Source organism: Schistocerca americana, chromosome 1 (genome assembly GCF_021461395.2).
Source record: "Schistocerca americana isolate TAMUIC-IGC-003095 chromosome 1, iqSchAmer2.1, whole genome shotgun sequence".
NCBI classification, from domain to species: domain Eukaryota; kingdom Metazoa; phylum Arthropoda; class Insecta; order Orthoptera; family Acrididae; genus Schistocerca; species Schistocerca americana.
Genome location: NC_060119.1, coordinates 257,085,665 through 257,111,587, shown reverse-complemented (window position 1 = coordinate 257,111,587; position 25,923 = coordinate 257,085,665). Strand labels below are relative to the sequence as shown.

General features: G+C 43.6%; 1 protein-coding gene across 1 annotated transcript in view; it reads right to left on the bottom strand.

Moving 5' to 3' along the window:
* The window catches only part of LOC124623863 (inter-alpha-trypsin inhibitor heavy chain H4-like), a 156,714-nt gene that overhangs the window by 90,659 nt on the left and 40,132 nt on the right, over positions 1 to 25,923 (bottom strand). The window contains exons 5-6 of the mRNA XM_047149072.1: positions 19,511 to 19,625; positions 11,332 to 11,492 (exon numbers count right to left, since the gene is read on the bottom strand). Of these exons, the coding sequence (XP_047005028.1) occupies positions 11,332 to 11,492; positions 19,511 to 19,625 (276 nt within the window). The remainder of the gene's footprint in view (positions 1 to 11,331; positions 11,493 to 19,510; positions 19,626 to 25,923) is intronic.

The following is a 25,923-nucleotide window of genomic DNA, read 5'->3' as shown; positions in this document are numbered from 1 at the left end:
TTCTTATTGTTGAATCTTTGGTGTTATTATATACATCAACTAGATTTTTAACCAAATCGATCCATTTATAAATTTTTTCTAAATCAGTTTTGTTCCATATTTTTTTCTTTCAATGCTCTATTAAGTTGTTCAACAATAGATGTTTTCAATTCAGAACAACTTAAATAATGGTTATATTTTTCATTAATTCTTGAACCTCTTCATCACAAAATTCCTTACCATTATCTAATGGTAAATTTCTTGGTTTTCTCAACTTGAATATTTTTTCTGAATTATCAGCTGTGTTCTTATGTGTTTTATCTTTAGTGGAATATTCCAAATAAATTTTGAAAAACATTTCATGAACAGTTCATAAATATTTATTATATGCATTATTTATTTTTGATATTTCTTTCAAAGTACTTGAATCCTATTAGACTAGATCCGATTGCAATAACCATTAATACTGAAAGAAATAACATTTCTATTTTTAAAACTTTTGCTCATCATTTGACGTAATTCATTAACAATTTCTTTATGAACATGTCCTCTACAACTTTGTACATTATCAGTGTATGTATAAACAGTATTCATCCCACTACCTAAAAATTATTCAACGAATTTCCTCTTTTTAGTTTTACAAATTGAACAAAGAGCTTCAGCTGTTTGTCTTCCATCTTTAGTTGTTACGGTGTGATGATTATTTGTTTCAGTAAATTTTTTACACTTCAAACAGTAGATGTGATAGTTGTGAAGCATTAAACTTTTGACCATTTATGTAGATAAAGAATTAAAATAATTATTCTTCTAATCTATCATCTTCATTTGATTCTAATAACAATTCACAAAATAAAATCATTTTAAATCTACTGGGACAGTTTTAATAGCGTCTTCTAATCTTATACCTAAGACCTTTGATATTTTACTCTTAACAGATAATTGCTTTCATTTATTCTGTGCAACTTATCATTCCTTTTTGAGATATCGAAATCACTGTTGGCTCGGAAATCCCACAGAGTGGGTGCATGCACATGTCGGGAAGGACGTTTTTCCTTCGCATTCATAGGCCCCTTTCACCTAGGATATGTAGTTGTTGCATCGATACTGTATTTGTAGAGTGTAGGGGAGTGTAATGGACGTGTGTAAACTGTTGTACTGTTTTAATTGTGTGGTGGGGATGAGAGAAAGGAGAGGGAATAGAACCAAGAGGTCGAAGAGTTGTCGTCCCCATACAATGGTAGGATCCCCATCAAATGCACTACATGGCTTCGCTTCGTGAGACATTGTAGAGAGGACTGGAATTTAATCCAGGACATCAGGACGGAGGCTGGTAATCAGGAACTCTACGCTGATGAAGTTACTGCCAAATACTGGAATGGAAATTTCACCTGCCACCAAGATTCGACCTGACTTACCATCGAGTCGAGCTCCACCACACAGGAGTGTGTTAGCGACTTCAGCGGGTTCTGCCTCAGAAATAACTGTATAACAGACGGTCAGAAAAGATGATCTTTATGACAAGGGTTCAGTTGTAACATCCCTGTTCAGGAAGAGTCAATAGTGTCGATATTAATCCATGGATGAATGGAGCAATATTTCCTTCACATATTATTTCCTTTCAAATTTGTAGAATAATTTTCATAGCATGTTCACATTAAGAGGAACTGGTAGCCAGCACAAGATTTGGGACCTGTAGACACTACTGCACTGTGTTTGTTTTCATCACTACCCACTATGTGACGTAAGTGTATAACAAATCTATAATGACGAACTTAAAGGGGTTGTAGAGAGTGTCTTCAGGAATGAACTGCGGAAAGGAAGCCATATCTGTAAACGGTACAGAGACGAACGCCTGCTATTAGGTCATTTCCTTGGCAGAAAATTAGGGTCTGAGAGCTGCCAGAGATCAAGGGAACTATCGACAACGATCGTGACACATGAAGGGCTTTACGTAGTTTCCACATCTGTCGTACAAATACACCATAGAGACCGCTGCTAAGGTCTGTGGCAATGGAAGCATAGGCATATAGATTCACGATTGCTGCCAAATGTATAGTCAGTCAGCAGGCATTATCCTCAGTAAATTCAGCCTTGCTTAACGTCATTGGATGACATTTCTGCATGTTGGCTCCTGTCTACAATTTGTTCCCCAAGAGAAACCCCACAACACTATTAGCTCGCCACTGTTGTTTTAATAAACTATGAACATTGCATTTACGAGAATTAAATTTCACTAACTGCTCCATAATTTGTCTTTACGTTGCTTCTTACAAGCTATTTTTCAACGAATGCTAAGAGCTTTTTCATCCATACAAATATTATAAATGTGCAATTAATCTTGTCCCTTAAGATTTCACAACTAGACTGCTTAATCGATCTCGATGAATTTAGGATGGAGATAGGTAAAACGCTGAAGGGAACACACATTACTTTAGAATTTAAGAAAAAGGAAAAAAAAGTCCCATAGGAGAATTAAATAGACAATGAAATATATTTTTTCTTTACATCAGTGAAAATCATGTTAAAGATAATTAAATTTGTTGCATAACATACACATCGTATATAATATGTAGAAACTTGAGGAGCATAGTGCAAAGATATATACTCCTGCCCATATCCCCCACACATACTGTAGAGTTTGGCAGTTACGGTGCACATGAAGCTGCGTCACACGTTGGGACAGTTGGAGACAGCAGAGGAAGGGGGTGGGGGTGGGGGAAGTGGTTGTGCATCATGAACCGTGCATACCCAAACAGGCAGACACGAGAAGCCAGCTGACGTTATTTCATGTGCAATGGCTTACTTACTCAGCATCATTCATCATAACAAGTCTGCTATTACATGAGAGCAGGTGCAGTCTGCATTCCAGAATTCATATCTGAACACCTATTGTTCGCAATCGGCCTACTGTGAGTAACTCTAGATCCATTTAAACTGCTATTTATCACCGCTTGGCCTCTATACCTTCCTAAGTCATAATTATAATCGTGAGGCTGTGATGAAGAAGTGTGCTTTCTGTGGAGTTAGGACAGAATACAGTGAATGTAAATGGCACCTTGCATGGAGTTGGAGAAGAAGAAGAGAGGGAGATAGGACAATGGCCAGTTGATACTTTGTCCAGGGTTGTGGATTAAGATAAAGTAAAATAAAATTAACGCTAGTACACGTACCCTGGGTCCAGTGGACATGGAGAGAGTTTTACCTTTTAATTGTTGTATGAAAGCCTTAAAACTGATCCACCACTCATCAAATATGCCCTCTTCTAATATTCAGTAACACATTAAAGATACTATCAGAAATATGTGTGATTAGTTTTAAGTGTCGCCTAGATTTTCTTCTTCAGACCACAAATTTACATCATCTGGGTCCAATGAGCACTGTGGTTTATGTTTCAGTATCATTTAATTAGATAGAGCTGCAATCAATAAATTTTCAATGGATTTCAGAGAATACAATAGTGGAAAACATACGCATTGTTGTGATTGCAGAAAATACATTATTATAAACTTGAATATCTGATTAACTCTCAGATAGTGCACTCCAGCACTGTGTAAGAAAGTGAAATACAACAGAAGATCGTTACAAATGTGTAAAGCAGTATATAAATATTGTAATAGTTTGCTACGCAGCAGTCTTTGATATTCGAGATTCATTTGGAAGGAAGTCAAGGCTCATTTTTAAAACTGAACAAATACATGAACAGCAGTCCATGGAAGAAGATAGTACTTAGATCATTTCTTCATATTATTCTTTTTCAGAAAATGTTCCAATCTACATCTAAAAATGTAGCATGAAAGAAGATAGCATACGTTTTTCAAGCTGAAATTTTGTATCAGTTGTTACTCAGTGGGTAACTGAAGATGACGATTTCTTTAGACATAAGTACTGCTTTGGATAAAAACCATGAAGATGTTCCTTAGGCAGCACCATGCAACTCTTAGGATGAAGAACAAAGTAGTTTTTGGGGAGGCAGTGGTTGCGATGAAGATGATGATGATGATGGAAGTCATAATGCCTCTGGTCGAATAAGCAGTGAAACTGCTAACATATATATTGTTCCAAATCGTATGCCATGGAGTAAAAGCACCCGCACACCCCCTAACCCCATCCAGTGCAAAATAAAACGCCTGCACACAATTTGATTAAATATATACCAGGACCAGCAAGGGTCGCAATCACTTACCTACTCAAAGATGCTTGCAATTTATTTATTCCTCTAGCCGTTGTGGAGGAAATTGTGAGATGCACAATCCTAGAGGCAATGAGAGTTTGTGTATCAAGAGAAATAAAGTGGTACATTGTAACTAGAAAAGAAATGGTCACCTTCTGGGGAATTTTGCTTCATATTGCAGCAGATAAAGGCTGGTATGTTCCAGTTAGGGAACTAATCGTGGTAAAGTTTTCCAATCTTTTATATAGGGCTGCAATGTCTGTGAGGTAGTTTGAAGAAATAACAATTTTCATTAGATTTGTTGACAAAGGAACAAGAAAGGCTAGTTTACAAACTGGTAAGCATGCTGTTATAAGCTGTATCTGGAAAATGTTTATAGGATAGCGCAGGAAAAACTCCACAATGGCCACTAAACGGAACCCGTTTCATGAAATATATGCCAAATAAGCCTGAAAAGTATAAAAGGAAAAGTTATGGATGTGCCAGGCTGAAACTGGTACACCATTAATGGGATTGTGTATACGGCACAAGAAGAGAACAGGGTGAGCCACTCGAGAAAATTTTGGGTCTTACCATAGAATGACTCTTGGCGGAAATATTGCTGGTATTGTAAAAATGCTACTGTCTCTTGAGTGAGAACCGAACTGTTATGGGAACAATGAGGGTGAATAAAAGAAAAATTCCGAAAGAGATGACGTCACATAAAAGTAGACAAGTTTAAGTCCATTTGTATTTGCAAAAGAAATGACACTGATTAGTTTTCCGCCGAAGAAAAACAAGTGTGTGGTACTCTTATGTGCCATGCATCGTGATAACTCTTTAGATGAAGAACATCCAAAAGAGAAGTGTGAGACTGTGAAATTTTATAACGAAACAGAGGATGGTGTGGATGATGTGGATCAGCTAACAAATGGCGGTGTGGATGTTGTCCATCTGCTAATGCGCTTATGTTAAGACAGGTTGCTGAAAGTGAAAGTGCTTTGCAAAAGCGTGCCGGTGGTCTCTGACGGACCACCACACTGCAAACAGGATCGATACGGTGGCCTTGGTGCCGAAAAGTAACAGACATCTAACTCGTAGGCAGATCGCTTCAGATCTTACATCCACTACCGGTAGTGTGTCTCTCTCAGAATCATTTTGCGGCGATTAAACCAGACCGGTTTGTATGCTCAGTAGCCTGTTAAATAGGTTCCACCTCAACTATGCCTTCATCGAGAAAGGGTTCGCAGGTGTAGGGAGCATGTTGGGATCCAGAGTGATGTTCTCCAACGAATCCCTCTTCGCTGTGGCAAGTGATTCTAGCTAGTGTGGAGAAAGAGAGTCCCGCTTTAAGCAGCACGTTGTGGTGTGCGTAGTCATTATGTATAATGGATCAACAGTGTTGCATATCTTTTGTGCGAAGTACCGTTAAATCACCGCATGAAGATTATTCTGTGTCGTGTCCGTTTGTTTAGGGGTGCTCTTGGCAGTCGTGTTTTTGAATGAAAATACCTTCCCGAATCGTAAAAGAACTAAAAACGGCCTCGAGAGAAGAATTGAACAATCTCCCCCAAGGATCCCTTAGCAGTTTCGCAGCCAGCACGAATAACAGGTGCAAAATGTGCATTAGAGCACGAGGAGGGCGTAATCATTGGCTTTTTTATGTCTGGAGTCTGACCTGTGCCAAACATCAAAGTTATTTGTGTCCAATATACTGCTTTCCCATATGGTGAAATCTATACTATATTTTGTTATAAACATATCTTTCCATCTCTATTATGTATGTGCTGTCATATCGTCAAATGTTCAAATGTGTGTTAATTCCTAAGGGACCAAACAGCTGAGGAATCGGTCCCTAGTTGTACACACTACTTAAAATAACTTATGCTAAGAACAACACGCACACCCATGCCCAAGTAAGGACTCGAACCTCAAGCGGGAGGGGCCACACAATCAGTGACATGGCACCTCAAACCGCGCGGCCACTCCTTGTGGCTATCGTCCATGATTGTCTGTGATTACGCCTCAACAACAATTGCCAGCTGTGTATGCAACCGGAGCAGAGTTGAATCGGATACCATCATAGTGAGAACATGAGTCGCCAAGGTGGACATTCTTGACATAAGTGACTTCGACAAAGGGCAGATTGTTGTGGTCCAGCGTCTACGAACGAACATCTTTGAAGCAGCGAGTCTGGTCGGTCGTTCGGGTGCTACTGTGGTGAGTACTTATGGAAAATGGTTGAAGGACGGTGGAGGCTCCAGTAGGCGAGAAGGTACAGGACGCTCACGCATCATTACAGAACGTGGAGATCGGAGGCTTGCTCTCTCTATAAACCATGATAGGCTGATAGCTATGCCAGATCCGACAGCAGGGTACAATGCTGGTGCAGGAACAAGTGTTCTGGAGCGCACTGTCCAGCGCACATGTTGATCATAGGCTGTTCAGCAGTCTACACCTAAATGCTCCAATCTTGGCCTACGACATCGTCAGTTAAAATTTTAGTAGGACAGGATCATTGAGATTGGATGGCGGATCAATGGAAATTTGTCGTCTGGAGAGATGAACCAAGTTTCTTGTTTCACCAGATCGATGGTCGTGTCTGGAGAGGCTGCCATACAGGCGGACGGCTGCTCTCAACATGCAACCACGCTATGGGCGCAGGCTAGTGCTGGGTAGTACTATTCTGTGGAAGAAAACCACCTGGGCATCAGTGGGATCTGTCATAGTAATCGAAGGCGTCATGATAACTGTGGGCTGTGTGGACATTATTACAGGCCACCACCATCTTCCCTGACGGTAATAACCTCTTCCGTCAAGGTAAATGACAAGACCAGAATAGTGCTACAGTGTTTCGATGAGCGTGACAGTGAAGTCACATAGATATCTTGGACGCTAATCACCCGATCTGAACCAAACAGAACACATCTAGAACACTATCAGGTGCCATGTACGCGGCCGCAAACGTAGTTTACGGGAACTACGTGACCTACGCATAGATTTCTGGTGCCACATACCTACGGAAGATTACCAACAACTTGCCAAATCCATGCCATGTGGAATCATTGATGTATTACGGTGAATCAGATGCTGTAAAAGAGATAGTCATTATGTTTCTGATTATCAGTGTATCCCGACGGCGTACGTAACGCTGACAAGAGCCATACAAGCTCATATCATTTCATTGCTTTGTTCATGTTAACTTCTGCTATGTTTCACTACTTAAACCATTTCATAATGACTTAAAGCCAAAATTGCCATTCCGTGATTTACCCTAAATGCATGGTAAGGAAAAAAATTCCGGCGCACTACAAAGGAATTTTCCGAATGAAACGAAAATCGGTAGATGTGATGTACTCGTACATATACAGACAAGCAAATGATTGCAATTTCAGGGGCATTCAATGTTTTACTCAAGAGAAAGAGCTCCACAAATTGAGAAAGTCACTAACACCTTGGTCCATCTCCATGCCATGAGTTACTTGGCTTGTCATTGATTGACCGAGTCGTTTGATGTCCTCCTGGGGGATTTCATGCCAAATTCTGTCCAATTGACGCGTTAGATCGTCAAAATCTCGAAATGGTTGGTGGGCCCTGTCCGTAATGCTCCAGACGTTCTCAACTGGGGAGAGATTTGGTGATCTCGTCGGCCAAGGTAGGATTTGCCAAGCACGAAGACAAGTGGTAGAAACTCTCGTCGTGTGTGGGCGAGCATCTGTTTGAATTGTAAGCCCAGGATGGCTTGCCAAGGAGAACAACAAAACGAGGCATAAAATATCGTCGCCGCACCGTTGTGCTGTAAAGGTGCGGCGGATGACAAACAAAGGGGTGCTGCTATGAAATGAAATGACACCCCAGACCATCACTCCTGCTTCTCGTGCAGTATGTTGGGCGACAGTCTGGCTGGTATCCCACGACTGTCTGGGCCGCCTGCAGACACATCTTAGGCCCAGAATTGTCTTTGTTGATGAGTACCGCTTAGAAACGAGCCCGATGACCTGTGAAGATGTGTCTGGATGAGCCCCATATAGAGGTGGAATATCAAAATGACTGTCACCCGCCATATGCCCTGACAACCAAGAATGATAACCTGGGGTGTCAATTCTTTTCACAGAAGGACCCCTTTGGTTGTCATCCAAGGTACCTCACAGCACATCGGTCGTCGATTATATTCTTTGACCCGTTTTGTTGCTCCTCACTGCGAGCCATCCCGGGCTTACATTTCAGCAAAACTCCCCTCCCGCACTCAGCGAGAGTTCCCAACGCTTCTCTTCGTGCTTGCCGAACCCTATTATGGTCAGTAAGATCGACAAATATCTCCCAATTCAGAATGCTTGGAGCATTATGGGCAGTGACCTCCAACCATTCGGGATTTTGACGATCTAACGCTCTGGCTGCACAGAATTTGGCATGATACCTGTCAGGAGGGCATCCAGCAAGTCTGTCAATCAATGGCAAGCCGAACAATTGTCTGCATACGGGTCAGAGGGGGACCAAAGCGTTACTGATTCGCTCCAATTGTGAATCTCTTTCTCTTGCATAAATCATAAAAATTTTCTGAAATTGTAACTATTTTTTATACGTGTTCATCACATCCACTAATTTACACCCCGTTCGGATAATTCCTTCGTGGTGTGTCTTTCTTTTTGTCTTAGACTATATAGGGGCGATCAAATGTTTCCGTTCGAGGGTGTTGCTGCAGCGTGTATCCAATGTAGTGTGACCCCGAAGTGGGTATATAAGCACCGATATCTGGGCAAGGAATTAGTGTGGTATTCGTATCTCTCCGACCTGCTTGCGATAAATACGGAAACCTGAACCATGGCGACGTTATTACCAAATGCGTCCAAACAGGAACAACGTGCTCTTTTCCTTTTCTTGGCTGCCTGAGGACGAACACCGGTAGACGTCCTTCGGTGAACGAAGAATATATATGAAACAAGCACGTCCCCATATCGTCAACTCAAATCGGAAACACTCGAGCACCGACCCTATAGTCTTGATCTCTCTCTCTCTCTATGTGATTCTTAGATCTTCAGTCCCTTAAGAAAGGCCTTGGAGTGTCGAACATTATTAATGGACGTGTATGTACAGCAGGCAGATGCAAACTTCTCCGCGCAGCAGATCACGGTGTATTACCAGACGCGTATCCTGAACGTGTTGCGTCGGTTAGATGATTTTCCTCAAAGCTCCCGGTGATTTTGAGCGATTGCCATACCGATTCTACACTGATCGGACGTTGAACGGAAACTTCTTCATCGCCCCTTATGTATGCGATGGTGAAATAATTGCCGTTAAAAAATTCACAGAGGCATCTAATCATAGGCACAATACAATTATATTTCTGTTTCTCTTATATTGTTTATTGGCGCTTGGAAATAATAGCTAGGGTAGTATGAGGGTGTTCCAGTCACAATTAAGTTGGAGTACAAACAGGGAGCATCGGCATCTTCCCGTGATACCTGACGAAGACAATTGGTAAATTACTGAAGTATAGTGAGAGTAAACCGACAACATGAACCCGACTGCAACTCAGACACTTGGAAATCACTAGTTCCATACTGGATTCATTTCCGTTATTTAGCACCGGTTTTCGATTGCCACCACCGTTGTTCTGTGATATACATTACTGGCCATTAAGACTGCTACACCACGAAGATAACGTACTACAGACGCGAAATTTAACCGACAGGAAGAAGATGCTGTGATATCCAAATAATTAGCTTTTTAGACTATTCACACAAGGTTGGCGCCGGTGACGACACCTACAACGTGCTGATATGAGGAAAGTTTCCAACCGATTTCTGATAAACAAACAGCAGTTGACCGGCGTTGCCTGGTGGAACGTTGTTGTGATGCCTCGTGTAAGGAGGAGAAATGCGTACCATCACGTTTCCGACATCGATAAAAGTCGGATTGTAGCCTATCGCGATTGCGGTTTATCGTATCGCGACGTTGTTGCCCGCGTTGGTCGAGATCCAATGACTGTTAGCAGAATATGGAATCGGTGGGTTCAAGAGGGTAATACGGAACGCCCTGCTGGATCCCAACGGCCTCGTATCACTAGCAGTCCAGATGACAGGCATCTTATCCACATGGCTGTAACGGATCGTGCAGCCACGTCTCGATCCCTCTGTGAACAGATGGGGACGTTTGCAATACAACAACCATCTGCACGAATAGTTCGACGACGTTTGCAGCAGCATGGACTATCAGCTCGGAGACGGCTGCGGTTCCCCTTGACACTGCATCACAGACAGGAGCGCCTGCGGTGGTGTACTCAACGACGAACCTGGGTGCACTAATGGAAAACGTCTTTTTTTTCGGATGAATCCAGGTTCTGGTTAAAGTATCGGCATGGTTGCATCCGTGTTTAGCGACATCGCGGTGGACGCACATTGGAAGCGTGTAATCGTCATCTCCATACCGACGTTATCACCCGACGTGATGGTATGGGTTGCCATTGGTTACACGTCTCGGTCACCACTTGTTCGCACTGACGGCACTTTGAACAGTGGGCGTTACATTTCAGATGTGTTTCGATCCGTGGCTCTACCCTTCATTCGTCCCTGCGAAACCCTACATTTCAGCAGGATAATTCACGACCGCATGTTGCAGGTCCTGTACGGGCCTTTCTGCATACAGAAAATGTTCGACTGCTGCTCTGGCTAGCACATTCTCCAGACCTCTCACCAATTGAAAGCGTCTGGTCAATGGTGGCCGAGCAACTTGCTTGTCACAATACGCCAGTCACTACTCTTGATTAACTGTGGTATCGTGTTGAAGCTGCATGGGTAGGTGTGCCTGTACACGCCATCCAAGCTCTGTTTGACTTAATGTCCAGGCGTCTCAAGACAGTTACTACGGCCAGAGGTGGTTGTTCTGGGTACTGATTTCTCTGGATCTATGTACCCAAATTGCGTGAAAATGTAATCAAATGTCAGTTATAGTATAGTATATTTGTCCAATGAATACCCGTTTATCATCTGCATTTCTTCTTGGTGCAGCAATTTTAATGGCCAGTAGTGTATCTTGCAACAGGCGTAAATAAAAATCGCATATATTAAGAAGAAAAAAGCAAAATTGTAAAATTCGATAGCTGCACATCACAGAGGTTAGTATGCACTTTCTTGCCTGAAATTGTGGGATTTGTTTAGGAAAAATAGTGATTAATGAGATCAGCGAGCAGAGCGGAGACTCACGAGTATCTGGTTGGGGCTGGCGTCGCGGTCCACGTCGTAGCGCACCACCAGCTGGCCGGAGACGCCCCCCTCGCCCCGCTGCCGCTGCTCCTCCTCGGTGGGCGACCAGCGCACGATGGCGCTGGATGGCGTGGGTCGCTCGACGCGAGCCAGGGGGTCCGCTGCAACAGGTTAACACTCAGCACTCCTAGTCTACGCGTTTCCTAATTAGCATTGCTTATACACTGATGGTGCTGTAAACCTGAATTGACTGACTACAACTGCGAATGATGCACGTGTTCCGAAGCCTAGCCCCTAAGGTACACAGGAAAGCCCGGCTGGCTCACCGAGAGGCTGAAACAACTTGTCAGTCCGTCACACAGTTTTCGAGTTAGCGATGTCATCCAGTAAGACTGTCACCAAGCTCGTCGCGGATGGATTCACGGCAAACTTTGCTTTGTTAACTTGCAGTCGTGTCCCTGCCCATTTCCCTGGGTGAGGCTCGCCAAATGCCTTCCTCGTCGGGACGTTTGACAAAGGCGAAGAGCTTGGAACAAAAGCTTACACCAGATGAAGATAGCTTCGCACAGATCTTTGTACCACGCTGGAAAGCTGAACAGCCCACAAACGAAACAAAGCCACAGCCAGTCTTCTTCTAATTTGCCGGAGATAATTACAAACTTCTCAAGCAACTTATAGGCAGTGAGGCTTCACTATTAGGCCCAGGGAGAATTATTTCTAGTAAGGTTTCACTGAGACTGGGTGAAAACGTCAGGACTGTGACTACAGCTTTCGGAGAGTGGCAGCTGCTGCCATACTGCAATTTTTTTGCATAAGGTGAAGAATCTATTGAAAATGGTATTTTGTGTTCTACTGCACAAATTCATTTTGGAGCATATAGCTGGTTGAGGACATCGGTCACTGGTGAGACCTGCACTCTGTGACACGCCTACCCTCACCGAAAAAGCGCAAAAAGGCGCCACTGGCGCTCGTTGTAGCGAGATTTATAGCCTACAACCGTGACATCTAGCACGTCATGCACGTCGTAGCGATCCGAAAACTCATGCAGCAGGAGAGCAGATAAACATTCTCTACAACTGTCAGGTCGTTGGCCGCATCGCATGTCGCTGCCCCTGCTGTCGCGATGCATAAAATGCGCTGGAGAATACACCAAAGATGACTACGCTCACAAAACGGAACGGTCATCTCTCTGCACACGCTGCGGCCAGGAAAACGTCTCCAGCTAACGTGAAATGTTTCAAATGGCTCTGAGCACTATGGGACGTAACATCTGAGGCCATGTCCCCTAGAATTAGAACTACTTAAACCCAACTAACCTAAGGACATCACACACATCCATGCTCCAGGCAGGATTCGAACCTTAGACCGTAGCAGCAGCGCGGTTCCAGACTAAAGCGCCTAGAACCGGTCAGTCACAGAGGCCGGCTAGCTATCGTGACTGCGTCTGCTTAAAGCGTACCTCCACGTGAAGACAAGTTTTGCGTTCTGTAGCCGCAAACTCATCGACCATTCGCCCACGAGCCAGTTTTGTTGCCACCAGCAAGGCAACCGCACCTATCAACGGGAAAGGGACGTAACCTCGCCGAAGCGCCATGACAGTTGCCCCCAGGCACGCATTTGAGATGACTAACCCTCAACCAGCTGACTACCATGTCAATGCTGTTTCATCCAAACGCTTGGCAAGACTAAACATAACACGACAGCATAGATGAAACCGCAGTGGATGACAGTGGGACAGGCAAGAAAGTTCGCTGTAATGACTGCTGTTGCTGTATTATCTGTCACAACGTTGAAGTGACGGAAACAGTATTAGCAGCTGGCGTAAGTACCGCGGTACAACAGATCTCCCTCTCGTCGCTGCAGCTTCATCTTCCAGCGTGATATCGAAGTCAAATGCGCCAGAAGGTGCACACAGCCTAATGCCGAGACGTGCGTCTGCGTCCTTAAGGTCTTGAGCCATGACGACGAGGCCACATTTCCTTGCTAGATCTTGTATCGTATTGATTATACAGAGTTTGGTTTTGGCGCTGCGGGCACCAGACTGCCATTGCGTCTGAGCGTAACCTGTCCCAGAACATACAATCGCCGCCGGCTGTGGCGTTTGAGTGTACCTGCCGGCGCATTCGTTGGCCATGTTATAACAATAGCATCTGAGTCAGCAGCGGCGGGAAACAAATCTGTCAAATTGCGCTACACATGTAAGCTGCTAATGAGGTTTCAGTCGGTTTCACGTTGTGACAGCTGACACAGCAAAGGCAGTCGCTGAGTCATCCGCTCTTTAATGGTATGGCATCCGTTGCTGCTGTACACCAAAGTCCTCCAGCTGAGCTGCACCACTAGTTTGTTTTCTGTCTGGCCAGGTCTTGTGACAAGTTGGCGTCGGTCTCGGTGCAGGCAGATGGCTGCCGTCCCTGTCCGACAGACATGATGCAATAACGAGCATTTCTGCAGCTCAAGGGTAGAGGCAGCGCCGTCAGGCAGGTATTAACGTAAGAGACCGTCAGGCCTGCGCCGCTGATAGTGGTAACATCAATAGAACTAACTACAGCTGGGGAAGAAGAATTCCAGGACTGCAGCATCTCCACGAGACAAGTTCTCAGACGTCATAGTAATCTTCAAGACGCCTCTGACTTCTATGGAACAACTGCTATAGATCATTCCACAGCAAGGCACAGCTGCAAACGAGGTCTTCTGGCCTATCACCACATTATAGTCACAACATCTCTACGGTCCATAGCCTGAGAGGCGTAAATCTGTCTAAATTTGTGTCTAACGCCAGTAGCCCCCACACACAGGATGGGGAATTTCTGTAATTCTTGCATGAAAAGGCTCTGATGTGTCTATGGTGAGGGGGACCTACTTGAGGTCTGGAGTGCATGGGTGTGCAGTCAGTTACTTTTGCTACCAGATGGACAGCTCAACGGCTGTTGGAGGAATTTCAGTCTACAGGCACACATCTCTCGCAGATCGTCAGAAACAATATACTCCAACGCAATACATGGAGGCTACTAGTGTCATCAATGGCCTATCTCAGACATATCACGTTTCTACATCTTCATTATACTCCGCAAGCCACGCAACGGTGTGTGGCGGAGCTGCACTTTACGTGCCACTGTCATTACCTCCCTTTCCTTTTCCAGTCGCGTAAGGTTCGCGGGAAGAACGACTGCCGGAAATCCTCCATGCGCGCTCGAATTTCTCTGATTTTACATTCTTGATCTCCTCGGGAGGTATAAGTAGGAGGAAGCAATATATTCGATACCTCATCCAGAAACGCACCCTTTCGAGACCTGGACAGCAAGCTATACCGCGATGCAGAGCGCCTCTCTTGCAGAGTCTGCCACTTGAGTTTGCTAAACATCTCCGTAACGCTATCACGCTTACCAAATAACCCTGTGACGAAATGCGCAGCTCTTCTTTGGATCTTCTCTATCTCCTCTGTCAACCCGACCTGGTACGGATCCCACACTTATGAGCAATACTCAAGTATAGGTCGAACGAGTGTTTTGTAAGCCACCTCCTTTGTTGCTGCACTACATTTTCTAAGGACTCTCCCAATGAATCTCAACCTGGCACCCGCCTTACCAACAATTAATTTTATATGATCATTCCACTTCAAATCGTTCCGTACGCATACTCCCAGATATTTTACAGAAGTAGCTGCTACCAGTGTTTGTTCCGCTATCATATAATCATACAATAAAGGATCCTTCTTTCTATGTATTCGCAATACATTACATTTGTCTATGTTAAGGGTCAGTTGCCGCTCCCTGCACCAAGTGCCTATCCGCTGCAGATCTTCCTGCATTTAAAAAAAAATGGTTCAAATGGCTCTGAGCACTATGGGACTTAACATCTCAGGTCATCAGTCCCCTAGAACATAGAACTACTTAAACCTAACTAACCTAAGGACATCACACACGGCCATGCCCGAGGCAGGATTCGAACCTGCAACCGTAGCGGTCGCTCGGTTCCAGACTGTAGCGCCTAGAACCGCTCGGACACTCTGGCCCGCTCCTGCATTTCGCTGCAATTTTCTAATGCTGCAACTTCTCTGTATACTACAGCATCATACGCGAAAAGCCGCATGGCACTTCCGACACTATCTACTAGGTCATTTATATATATTTTTTGTGGCAGCGTATCATAGACCAAGAGGCCTAATGAATCCAAATAGTCTCACTAACGGAAATGGAAGACTACTGCTCCAGTGGAAAGGCACAACACAGTCTTATGGACCCTCACGAGCCTACAGTGTATCTCATGGTTGGCAACCAACCAGAATTCCTTGATGCAGGCATTATCGAGAGACTAATCCATATTATCTTCGTTAGCATACAGATTACCCTGAGCTCGGGTCAAGTGCCCATCATTTTCGATCTCAATATTGATAGGAGACTAGCATCACACCAGCGTCTGGACAACTTTCTCACAGAATAGAGGGAAGTACAATGCGCAGCTCGATGGGTGCTGAATTCAGTACCTGCACCTTAAGAGGTTGATATCGGCTGACCAGTTCGCCATCTCACAAAGTAAGCGCAACACCAACAGAATGTCAGGAACTACCAGTCTGTTCTCGACAGATGACTCCATGGTTGTGATAATAACCGAGAAAAATAGGGTTTCTTTGGAATGTTAGCAAAGTCGACACAGGGAAACCAAGCAGCAACTAAATCGAATTTGGTCTAAGATTAAGGACACTATCAATCGGAACTATCAGAACTGGTCGAATCACCTGATGATGCTATGTGTTAGTGATGAGCCATCGTGGAGAGCGTCGAAGACCTTCTAATGCAGACGAGATAGGTTACAACCACTGCAAGTCGGCTCAGGGACTGTCTGCAGTTGGCAGCCGAAGTCAGTGGTCTTGAAGACATGTCTGAGACAAATTTCATTAAATAATTACTATTAAAAACAGTCTTGATCACGATTTATTTAACAAGGTGACCGGTTTCGACCACTACTGTGGTCATCTTCAGACCATTGAGTAGGAACCTCTTTCTGTTGGAGAATCAGTGAGTCTCCAACAGAAAGAGGTTCCTACTCAATGATCTGAAGATGACCACAGTAGTCGTCGAATCCGGTCACCTTGTTAAATAAATCGTGATCAAGACTGTTTTTAATAGTAATTATTTATAAAACATTGATCACTGCTGTTCCCGTAATGCATTCAAAAGTAATAAATTTCATTAAGACACTGTAGATCCTGGTCACGTCACTCTCGTCGACCAGCAGCTCCCTAATTTTCTGTCAACCAACGCAGACGAGGGACAGCAGCTGGAAGAAGTCAGACAAGGTAGTTCGACAATTCCACTGCCAAACATTTCCAAAGCAGGAGGTCACCAGCCAGTACAACAACCATCTTCTGCTTCAGGGGCCTCCCATTGCCACATTCCATCTAGCAGCAATTTCCAACAATATCCTGGTCACAGGGAGGTATGTAGTAGATTGGAAGAGAGCTGAACTTATGGCCAAGCGAAATCCTGGTATAAAACCTTCCCATCCGCCACCCTCCATAGGAGACGCTAAGTGCTTCCTATCCATGAGAAATTCCAAAAACTTCATATACAATAACTGGTGAGGATAAATCCTTTAAACTTCTTGAACAATCTCCGTGGCCTCCTCATTATAAATTAAGTGACATCCAGAAGAAAACTGCGAAGTTAGTGATAACTGCAATATCATGCTAAGGAAAATGGAACCGCCAAGTTACAAACACTATTTATGTAAATCAACTGTCGCTCGGAAAACGTGTTTGATCAGTCTATCAAAATGCATTTAGAACTAACATGTAAATATGTGGCTGCGAAAAGTGGTTTCCAATACTTCGTTTTTGTTTTCAGGGAACTGCAACACAAATTGTAATTGTGGTTAATGTAATGGACCTCGAGATTGAAAGCCGAAGTGTGAAGACTGGTTGATGTAAATGTCGTGTGACTACGGCCTCCCGTGGGGCAGACCGTTCGCCGGGTGCAAGTCTTTCGATTTGACGCCACTTCGGCGACTTGCGCGTCGATGGGGATGAAATGATCATGATTAGGACAACACAACACCCAGTCCCTGAGCGGAGAAAATCTCCGACAAAGCCGGGAATCGAACCAGGGCCCTTAGGAGTGACATACTGTCGCGCTGACCACTCAGCTACCGGGGGCGGACGACTGGTTGATATCTCATAAAAACAGATGATGGCGGCCCACACGTATAAGCCTTTCATTTCGCAAACTATTCAGGTAGAGGGTGTATGAGGAAAAGTGAATTGTCATGCAATAGTAATACCAAAACGTGGACTTCTTTGTTATAGTGAGCACAGGTTTCAGGCAATCAACTATGCACAGTGAATGCTGTAGCCTGTATTCAGAATAGGGTTGTCAGACTCTGCGAATGGCTATGAATGTTTTTGTGAAAGGTAAAGGTAATTTATTCTGCTACAGAACGAATTTTTCGCTCCGCAGCGGAGTGTGCGCTGATATGAAACTTCCTAGCAGATTAAAACTCTGTGCCATACTGAGACTCGAACTCGCGACTTTTGTCTTCGGAAGATAGGAGATGAGGTATTCCCAGAAGTAAAACTGTGAGAACGGGTCTTAAATCGTGCTTGGATAAGATCAGTCCATAAAGTACTTGCTCACAAAAGAGAAAGACACCTAGTCCGAGTCTCGGTCGGGCATAGTTATAAAAATAATAGTTGAAATAAAACTATTTATCTGTGTCAGTCACTTTTTATTTTCTCCCACGACTCGTTTCGAGAGTTTATACTCCATCTTCAGGTGGAAAACAGCGATATCTTGTCACATGTGTACCGGGTGGATGCAGCTAGTGCACATTTTTGTGGAACGATACCAAAGTAGGGAAGGCATACTGTCCTGTTGTCTTCTATTTGTTGTTCTTATTTACGTTTCTGCCTGTTCCTTTTTTAATCCGTTCCTTTCTTAACTTTCTTAGATATTTTCTCTGTGAGTGTAGGTTGAAAATCATTTGCGGCTGCTATCTGTTTGATGACACCAGCTTCATCTTGGAGCGTTTCCGTACTTAATCGCATTTTGTGTGCACTGTGCAACATGGATCTATAGGTTGCTAATTCGCGTGTGTGTGGATGGCATGAAGAAGTATGGATAATTTACATCCGTAGTTGTCGGTTTTCTGTAAATACTAAGCACGTGTTCATTTCTTTTTTTAGTCATCGTGAGGTCCAGAAAGTTTATTGAGTTCTGATTTTCATATTCATAAGTGAACTGAATGTTCTTGTGCAATACACCTACGAATATGATTTTGCATGCCAGTGGTACACATGTAACAATATACTGCTATTTTCCACCCGAAGATGAGAGTAGAAACTCTCGAAACGTGTCCTAGGAGAAAATAAAAACTGGCACAGATAACTTGTTTTACTTCAGTATTTATTGTCAAAACAGTCGCAGTTTCCTTAAAAAACTGTCCAACATGGACGATAGAAGCTTAGAGTTTTAACATCCAGGATGTTTCATACTCTAGAATATTGCCTTCATGAGCATATTAAATCGAATCTACAACTGTTAATGTTTATTAAATTTTCTCAGCGCATTTGAAGCGTTAATTCTCTATGAAAAAGAGACCATTCATCTGTGTCCAATGTTGGCTTCGTCAGAAAGAGCAACAGTCTGTCGAAGAAGCTACAAAATGGTACGAACGTAACTGACGCCCTAGTGTCCATTGAGATTTGCGTTTACATCAGCACCAAGAATCAAGTCACTTTCAGCATTTTTATATCCAGCACGACACATAATACACGGTATTATCTTAACCGTCCCTCGGTATCAAGTGTCCGCTTCCACGTATGTTGAGTATCATACCAATATTATTATTTATGTTTTATCTTCCACAGTCTCTTTGATGACTGTGCCCCCGCAGTTTGAAGAGTGCACTAAAATTCGTGTATTCTCAAAGATGTTGTATTTATTTGTAAGGCAACAGCAGGCTCTTGTGAAGCCCTGCATGTGATTTACCACCGTCGTTTGGTGCTGTGCTGAGTAATCACTCAGGCTCTGAGACTAAGATTATCTTTCTGGTGTTAATCCCAGTGACAGATAGTTACTAAGAAATTGCTGGCCAACAAGATATATCAATCTAAAACAGTTTTTTAGTATTCCTTAACATTTCATCCAAGCTGAAACTCACGTTTACCTCATTTTTGAAGACTTACTGTCATTGTCCGGCGACTCTAGTACTTCGTTGCGCTCCTGCAACCTGGGCACCTCCACCAGCCGCAGGGGTGCCTGCTCCTCTATGCGCACCTCCACCGCCAGGTCATCTACGAGCTGCAACAACAAAATGTTGGCAATCATTGTTTAGTCCTGCTGTAACAAAATTTCACTACTATCAGTTTGACATTATAATATTATTATTGGTCGCCATTGCTATTACCATTCGCCCTGCGGCTCTAGAAATAAGGCAATGGAAAATCGTGCATTGAACTAATCACTTACAAGAGGCGAAAAAATTCTCGTGAAGTATTGCAATAATTGTGACAGTTCGTGGTCATGAGAAATCCAACAATTCGCGGTGCTATTATTAACTTTAAGGGTTAGGAATATATTTTCCATTGTGGAATATGTTTTTCACTATAACTGATACAACTTTGTCATCATAGCTACTATGATCTGACGTGTCGCCATATGCCTGAATCTGATGCGTGACGGAGACAACAGAGTCTTCAGTATAGTATCTATTTATTTTCAAACTATCTATTTGACTTAATTTATCAGTAAGTGCTAGTACTGTCTCCTCTCTTACGACTTCCAACCTTCTTCCTTGACAACGTTTGGGAACCTGGACTCACATATGGAACGAATTGGATGCTAATCCCGATACAGCCGCAGTGTGTGTGTGTGTGTGTGTGTGTGTGTGTGTGTGTGTGTGTGTGTGTGTGTGTGTGTGCGTGTGTGTGTGTGAAGACTAATTTTTTGATCATTTATTTCGTCACTTACAGATAATTAAACCTTCTTATCCACAGAACTACACTACTGGCCATCAAAATAGCTACACCAAGAAGAAATGCAGATGATAAACGGGTATTCATTGAACAAATAGATTATACTAGAACTAACATGTGATTACATTTTCACGCAATTTGAGTGCATAGATCCTGAGAAATCAGTACCCAGAACAACCACCTCTGGCCGTAATAACGGTCTTGAGACGACTGGGCATTGAGTCAAACAGAGCTTGGATGGCGTGTACAGGTACAGCTGCCCATGCAGCTTCAACACGATACCACAGTTCATCAAGAGTAGTGACTGGCGTATTGTGACGAGCCAGTTGCTCGGCCACCTTTGACCAGACGTTTTCAATTGGTGAGAGACCTGGAGAATGTGCTGGCCAGGGCAGCAGTCGAACATTTTCTGTATCATGTGAACCTAAAATGTGTCAGCTCATTTTAGGTTGACATAGCCTGATAGCCATAACATCTTCACTTGATAATGGCCTAAGGCCAAAAATACAGTCGTGAAATAAAGAAAGTGTTACAGTCACTGGCATAATATGATGTCTTTTATAAAGTTCTACATGACTGTGGATCACAGGTATAAAAAGTTAATTAATTTTCTTCCGTTTACTTGTCGTCATTTTGGGCATATACAGGTACGAAACGTTTTACAAGTTCTGAACCGCATATAGTACGTTTTAGTTAAAGAGAATTGGCTACGAACCATATATTAATGTCCATAAAAATTTGATTAACCAGCCTTCCTAAGGCTGTACTTGATTTACTGTTTACTGCATTGTTTGTATTATCTGCAAACAAAACAAACTTGGCATGGAAGGTGATTGATATACACGAGAAAAGTGAGGACCTTAAGATGGAACCTTAAAGGACACCACACGTTATTACTTTCGCTGGGTGATCCCTGATAACTTAATACACGTCTCTTTCCTATTGACAACCTTTGTTTTCTGCCAGGGATACAGGATTTGAACGATTTTGCAGCATTTCCAGTTACATCACAGTATTCTAATTTACATCAAAGTATTTTGTGATTTACACAGTCAAATGCCTTTGACAGATCACAAAATATACCAGCAGCCGGTAATTTGTCGTCCACTTTATGTGTAGAAAGCCTTCTCAATATGGAACACTTTAGAAATCCGAATTGGCACTTGGATAATATTTTATTTGTGATCAGATGGTTAAGAAGACGCTTAAAATTTTGAGAATGCGGGCAAAAGTGCCGTTGAATGGAAGTTTGATGGTGCTTCTCTATCTCATTTCTTACATAAAGACTTAAATTCAGCACATTTCAACTATTCAGGAAATGTTCCACTGTTAAAAGACTGGTTACACTAACATCTTAAAATGTCATTAAACTCAGAGGCACACTGTTAAATCAACTGTGTTGATATAGTATCATGGTCACTAGAAGTTTTGGATTTTAAGGATTTTATGGTGGACATTACTTTCGCTGACATTGTGAGGTCATACTCATATTATTGTAGTTATTTCTAGTGATTGGTCTGAAATTACTAGAATGTGCCCGCACCTTGAAGAGCGCGTCACTTTGAGAGATTCCAGACAAATAGTTGTCATTATTAGTAAGACCCACGAGAATCAGAGACTATGGCAATCCATGACGTTATACCTCAACGAAAACAAGTCAGGTAACAGGCAAATGGCAGTAGTATGTAGTCCTCCATTCCGTACAGATCCTAGATTTCGTACCCTCCAAACTCTGTTTCTCCCAATACAGTGTAGTGTTCAGGGGCAACGTTTTGCTGTTACACTAAAGATGTAAGTGGCTGTGAAGCAATGAAAAAATAGTGCCCACCTGATGTATCTCAAAGAGGTGTTGACAGTTGGATCCTGTGATGGCGGAGATTACGTTGAGAAACAACTCTGTATGAAGGAAACGCCACTTCAGCTGCATTAGTTAATACAGAAATGATGACCAGCTTTGCATTACTTCCCTTACAGCCATTGCATGACCTCCTTGGCGTGGCGGTTCATATTTCGAAAATGGGAACGTTCTTCCCTTTCGAGCCTTTCAAATACTGTGGATACAGTATTCATACCACGACTCCTGTCTGTACCGTTCATCTTACCGTGCAATTGGCACTTACCAAGCGTCGCAAAAAAGAAAAACGAACGTGCCACAACAGAAGTCACATACGGTAATCAAGCAGCTAAATCAGTGTACTGTCGTTAATTTATGTGCGTAGGAATATTGCTCATAGCGAATGGTGATATTTGGTGATGTTCGTTACTTCTCCCCCCCCCCCCCCTCCCACCCGCAACAACCAACCATCCGTCTTTGATGATTTATAATAATTTTTTTTTCTATTTTATGAAATTTAACTATGTTTTACTATATTTATGTTGATACGAGGATCTCTTATTAATTGAGTATGCAAACATTTCAACTTGTTTTTGATCTTCTTTGTAATACTTTGTTAAATGACTATGTAAAACCACATGTTGTATGCAGAATGTTATACGAACTGTGATGTGAGAACGATATCGATAGTAACAGTCCAACAGAGATAATCAGCGTGTGCGATGTGGTGTGTAGAGGTGCAAGTATGTTTTGTCACCTGTTATTACTCCGTCAGATGTAAGAACACTCAACATAGACGACTGACATATTATGTTTCGCTGACGTTTTGAACTAGACGTTAGACTGGCTGAAGACTGCGAGCTTCGTTGTGCAATAAAGAGCATTGATAATGCACAATGAGTGGACGGTGATTGTTGTTATTAGAACCAATTTTTTTGCATACAACTGAATAGCATAAACTTACGTGGTTTAAAGATTATTACTTTGTTTGCAACTTAACGAAGTGCCAGGCGTGTTGAAAAACCGCCGCTGTAGAAATATTTAAACTGTCTGCTACACGTGTGACTGGTTCATCAAAACTGTAAATTTTGGGTCATAATATGCATCCTAAAAGCGGACAAACAGTACCTTCCCGATCGGAGAGTTAAACTGAATTTTACACTGTTTCAAAACCGTGTACAGAACGTTAAAAGGAGGGCTGTGTGTGCAAAAGACATTACGGCCACGTACACTACTGGCCATTAAAATTGCTACACCAAGAAGAAACGCAAATGATAAATGGGTATTCACTGGACAAATATATTAGACTAGAACTGACATGTGATTACATTTTCATGCAATTTTGGTGCAAAGACCCTGAGAACTCAGTGCCCAGAACAACCACCTCTGGCTGTAATAACGGCCTGAGCATTGAGTCAAACAGAGCTTGGACAGCATGTACAGGTACAGCTGCCCATGCAGCTTCAACACGATACTACACCTCATCAGGAGTAGTGACTGGCGTATTGTGACGAGCCAGTTGCTCGGCCACCATTGACCAGACGTTTTCAGTTGGTGAGAGATCTGGAGGATGCGCTGGCCAGGGCAACAGTCGAACATTTTCTGTATCCAGAAAGGCCCGTACAGGACCTGCAACATGCGGTCATGCATTATCCTGCTGAAATGTAGGGTTTCGCAGGGATCGAATGAAGGGTAGAGCCACGGGTCGTAACACATCTGAAATGTAACGGCCACTGTTCAAAGTGCCGTCAATTCGAACAAGAGGTGACCGAGACGTGTAACCAATGGCACCTCATACCATCACGCCGGGTGATACGCCAGTATGGCGATGACAAATACAGGCTTCCAATATGCGTTCACCGCGATGTCGCCAAACACGGATTGGAACATCATGATGCTGTAAACAGAACCTAGATTCATCCGAAAAAATGACTTTTTGTCATTCGTGCACCCAGGTTCGCCGTTGAGTACACCACTGCAGGCGCTCCTGTCTGTGATGCAGCGTCAAGGGTAACCGCAGCCATGGTCTCCGAGCTGATAGTCCATGCTGCTGCAAACGTCGTCGAACTGTTCATGCAGATGGTTGTTGTCTTGCAAACGTCCCCATCTGTTGACTCAGAAATCGAGACGTGGCTGCACGATCTGTTACAGCCATTCTGATAAGATGCCTGTCATCTCGACTGCTAGTGATACGTGGCCGTTGGGATCCAGCACGGCGTTCCGTATAACCCTCCTCAACCCACCGAGTCCATATTTTGCTAACAGTCATTGGATCTCGACCAACGCGAGCAGCAATGTCGCGATACGATAATGCGCAATCGCGATAGGCTGCAATCCGGTCTTTAGTAAAGTCGTAAACGTGATGGCACGCATTTCTCCTTCTTACACGAGGCGTCACAACAACGTTTCACCTGGCAACGCTGGTCAACTGCTGTTTGTGTATGAGAAATTGGGTGGAAACTTCTCTCATGTCAGCACGTTGTAGGTGTCGCCACCGGCTCAACCTTGTGTGAATGCTCTGAAAAACTAGTCATTTGCATATCACATCATCTTTTTCCTGTCGGTTAAATCTGGCGTCTGTAGCACGTCATCATCGTGGTGTAGCAATTTTAATGGCCAGTAGTGTACATAGGAACTTCGGTCTATATGGCAACAATTACGCTTGACTAGTTTCACTAAAGGAATGCCACGTAGGACAATACGAGTTACCACCTAGCGAATAATATACTAAGTAAGAGGATATAACCATTGCAACACACGACTGATGGAGCTACTATAATTACTCCGTAGCCATCGCCGACGTAGCAATTAACTGACCACTTGTAACACACACAGGGCTGTTCGGAAAGTAAGTTCCGATCGGTCGCGTAACGGAAACCACTGTGAAAATCGAATGAAGCTTTGCACAGATGTGTTGGGTAGTGTTTCTAGTACGCCCGCCGATCGCGTCACATCCCTTTTTCAGTTCTGAGCCCACAATAAGTACCGATAAGATGCCGATAAAGTAGTGTCTCCCGCCATGTACGAAGTTCACGTAACGTAACTTTTTTTTAAGAGGTGGAGCCCCTCCACGCCCACACCGGCATGATGGCCAACACAAAAGGTCTACTGCCACCTCTGCATAAGGGTTAGTATTCACTAAAGTGAGCTGTCGCAGGATGTGGGTACTTCGATGTTTGCGTACGTCTGGCTAAGATCAGCCATTTATACGCGCTCATCTGGAGATAGATTGGGTCGAAAATCGAACGAAGGGTAGCGGTTTTTAAGGGCAGAGGAAAAAAGTGCCAAGGCAAGCACCAAGGGGGAAAAAAAACCTCTGCGATAGTTAGGTCTGGTAGTAAGAGCAGTAGCGGATGTCTTGCTGACTGCGATAGGTCATGCAAGGATAGGTTATGTTAAAAGCGGGTATCATGCAATCGGATACCGTGTCATGCCAAATTTCGTCATAAGAGATCAGTCCCAGACTGATGTGGGAGCCCCTGCCGCGCTGTCAGTGATGACATGGCGCGGGCTAGGGCCCAGGTCGTCCATCGGCGTCTCGCGGGCGTGCGTCGTAGCCAAGTGCTCGGAGATGAGTGACCGCGTAGCGGCACCACTCCTCGCTTGTCGGCCGTGCAGAGAGGCTCAATGTGGGCCGTGGCTGTGTCTTCCTAAACCCGTAACTGTCATACTCTTCCTTTCCAAGACAATTCTCAGCCGCATTCTGCAGGGGCATTGAAGATGTTCCTGCAGCGTTTTCGATGGTAAGAAGTGGGTGATCATTCAAAATACAGCCCGTGAATAACACGCT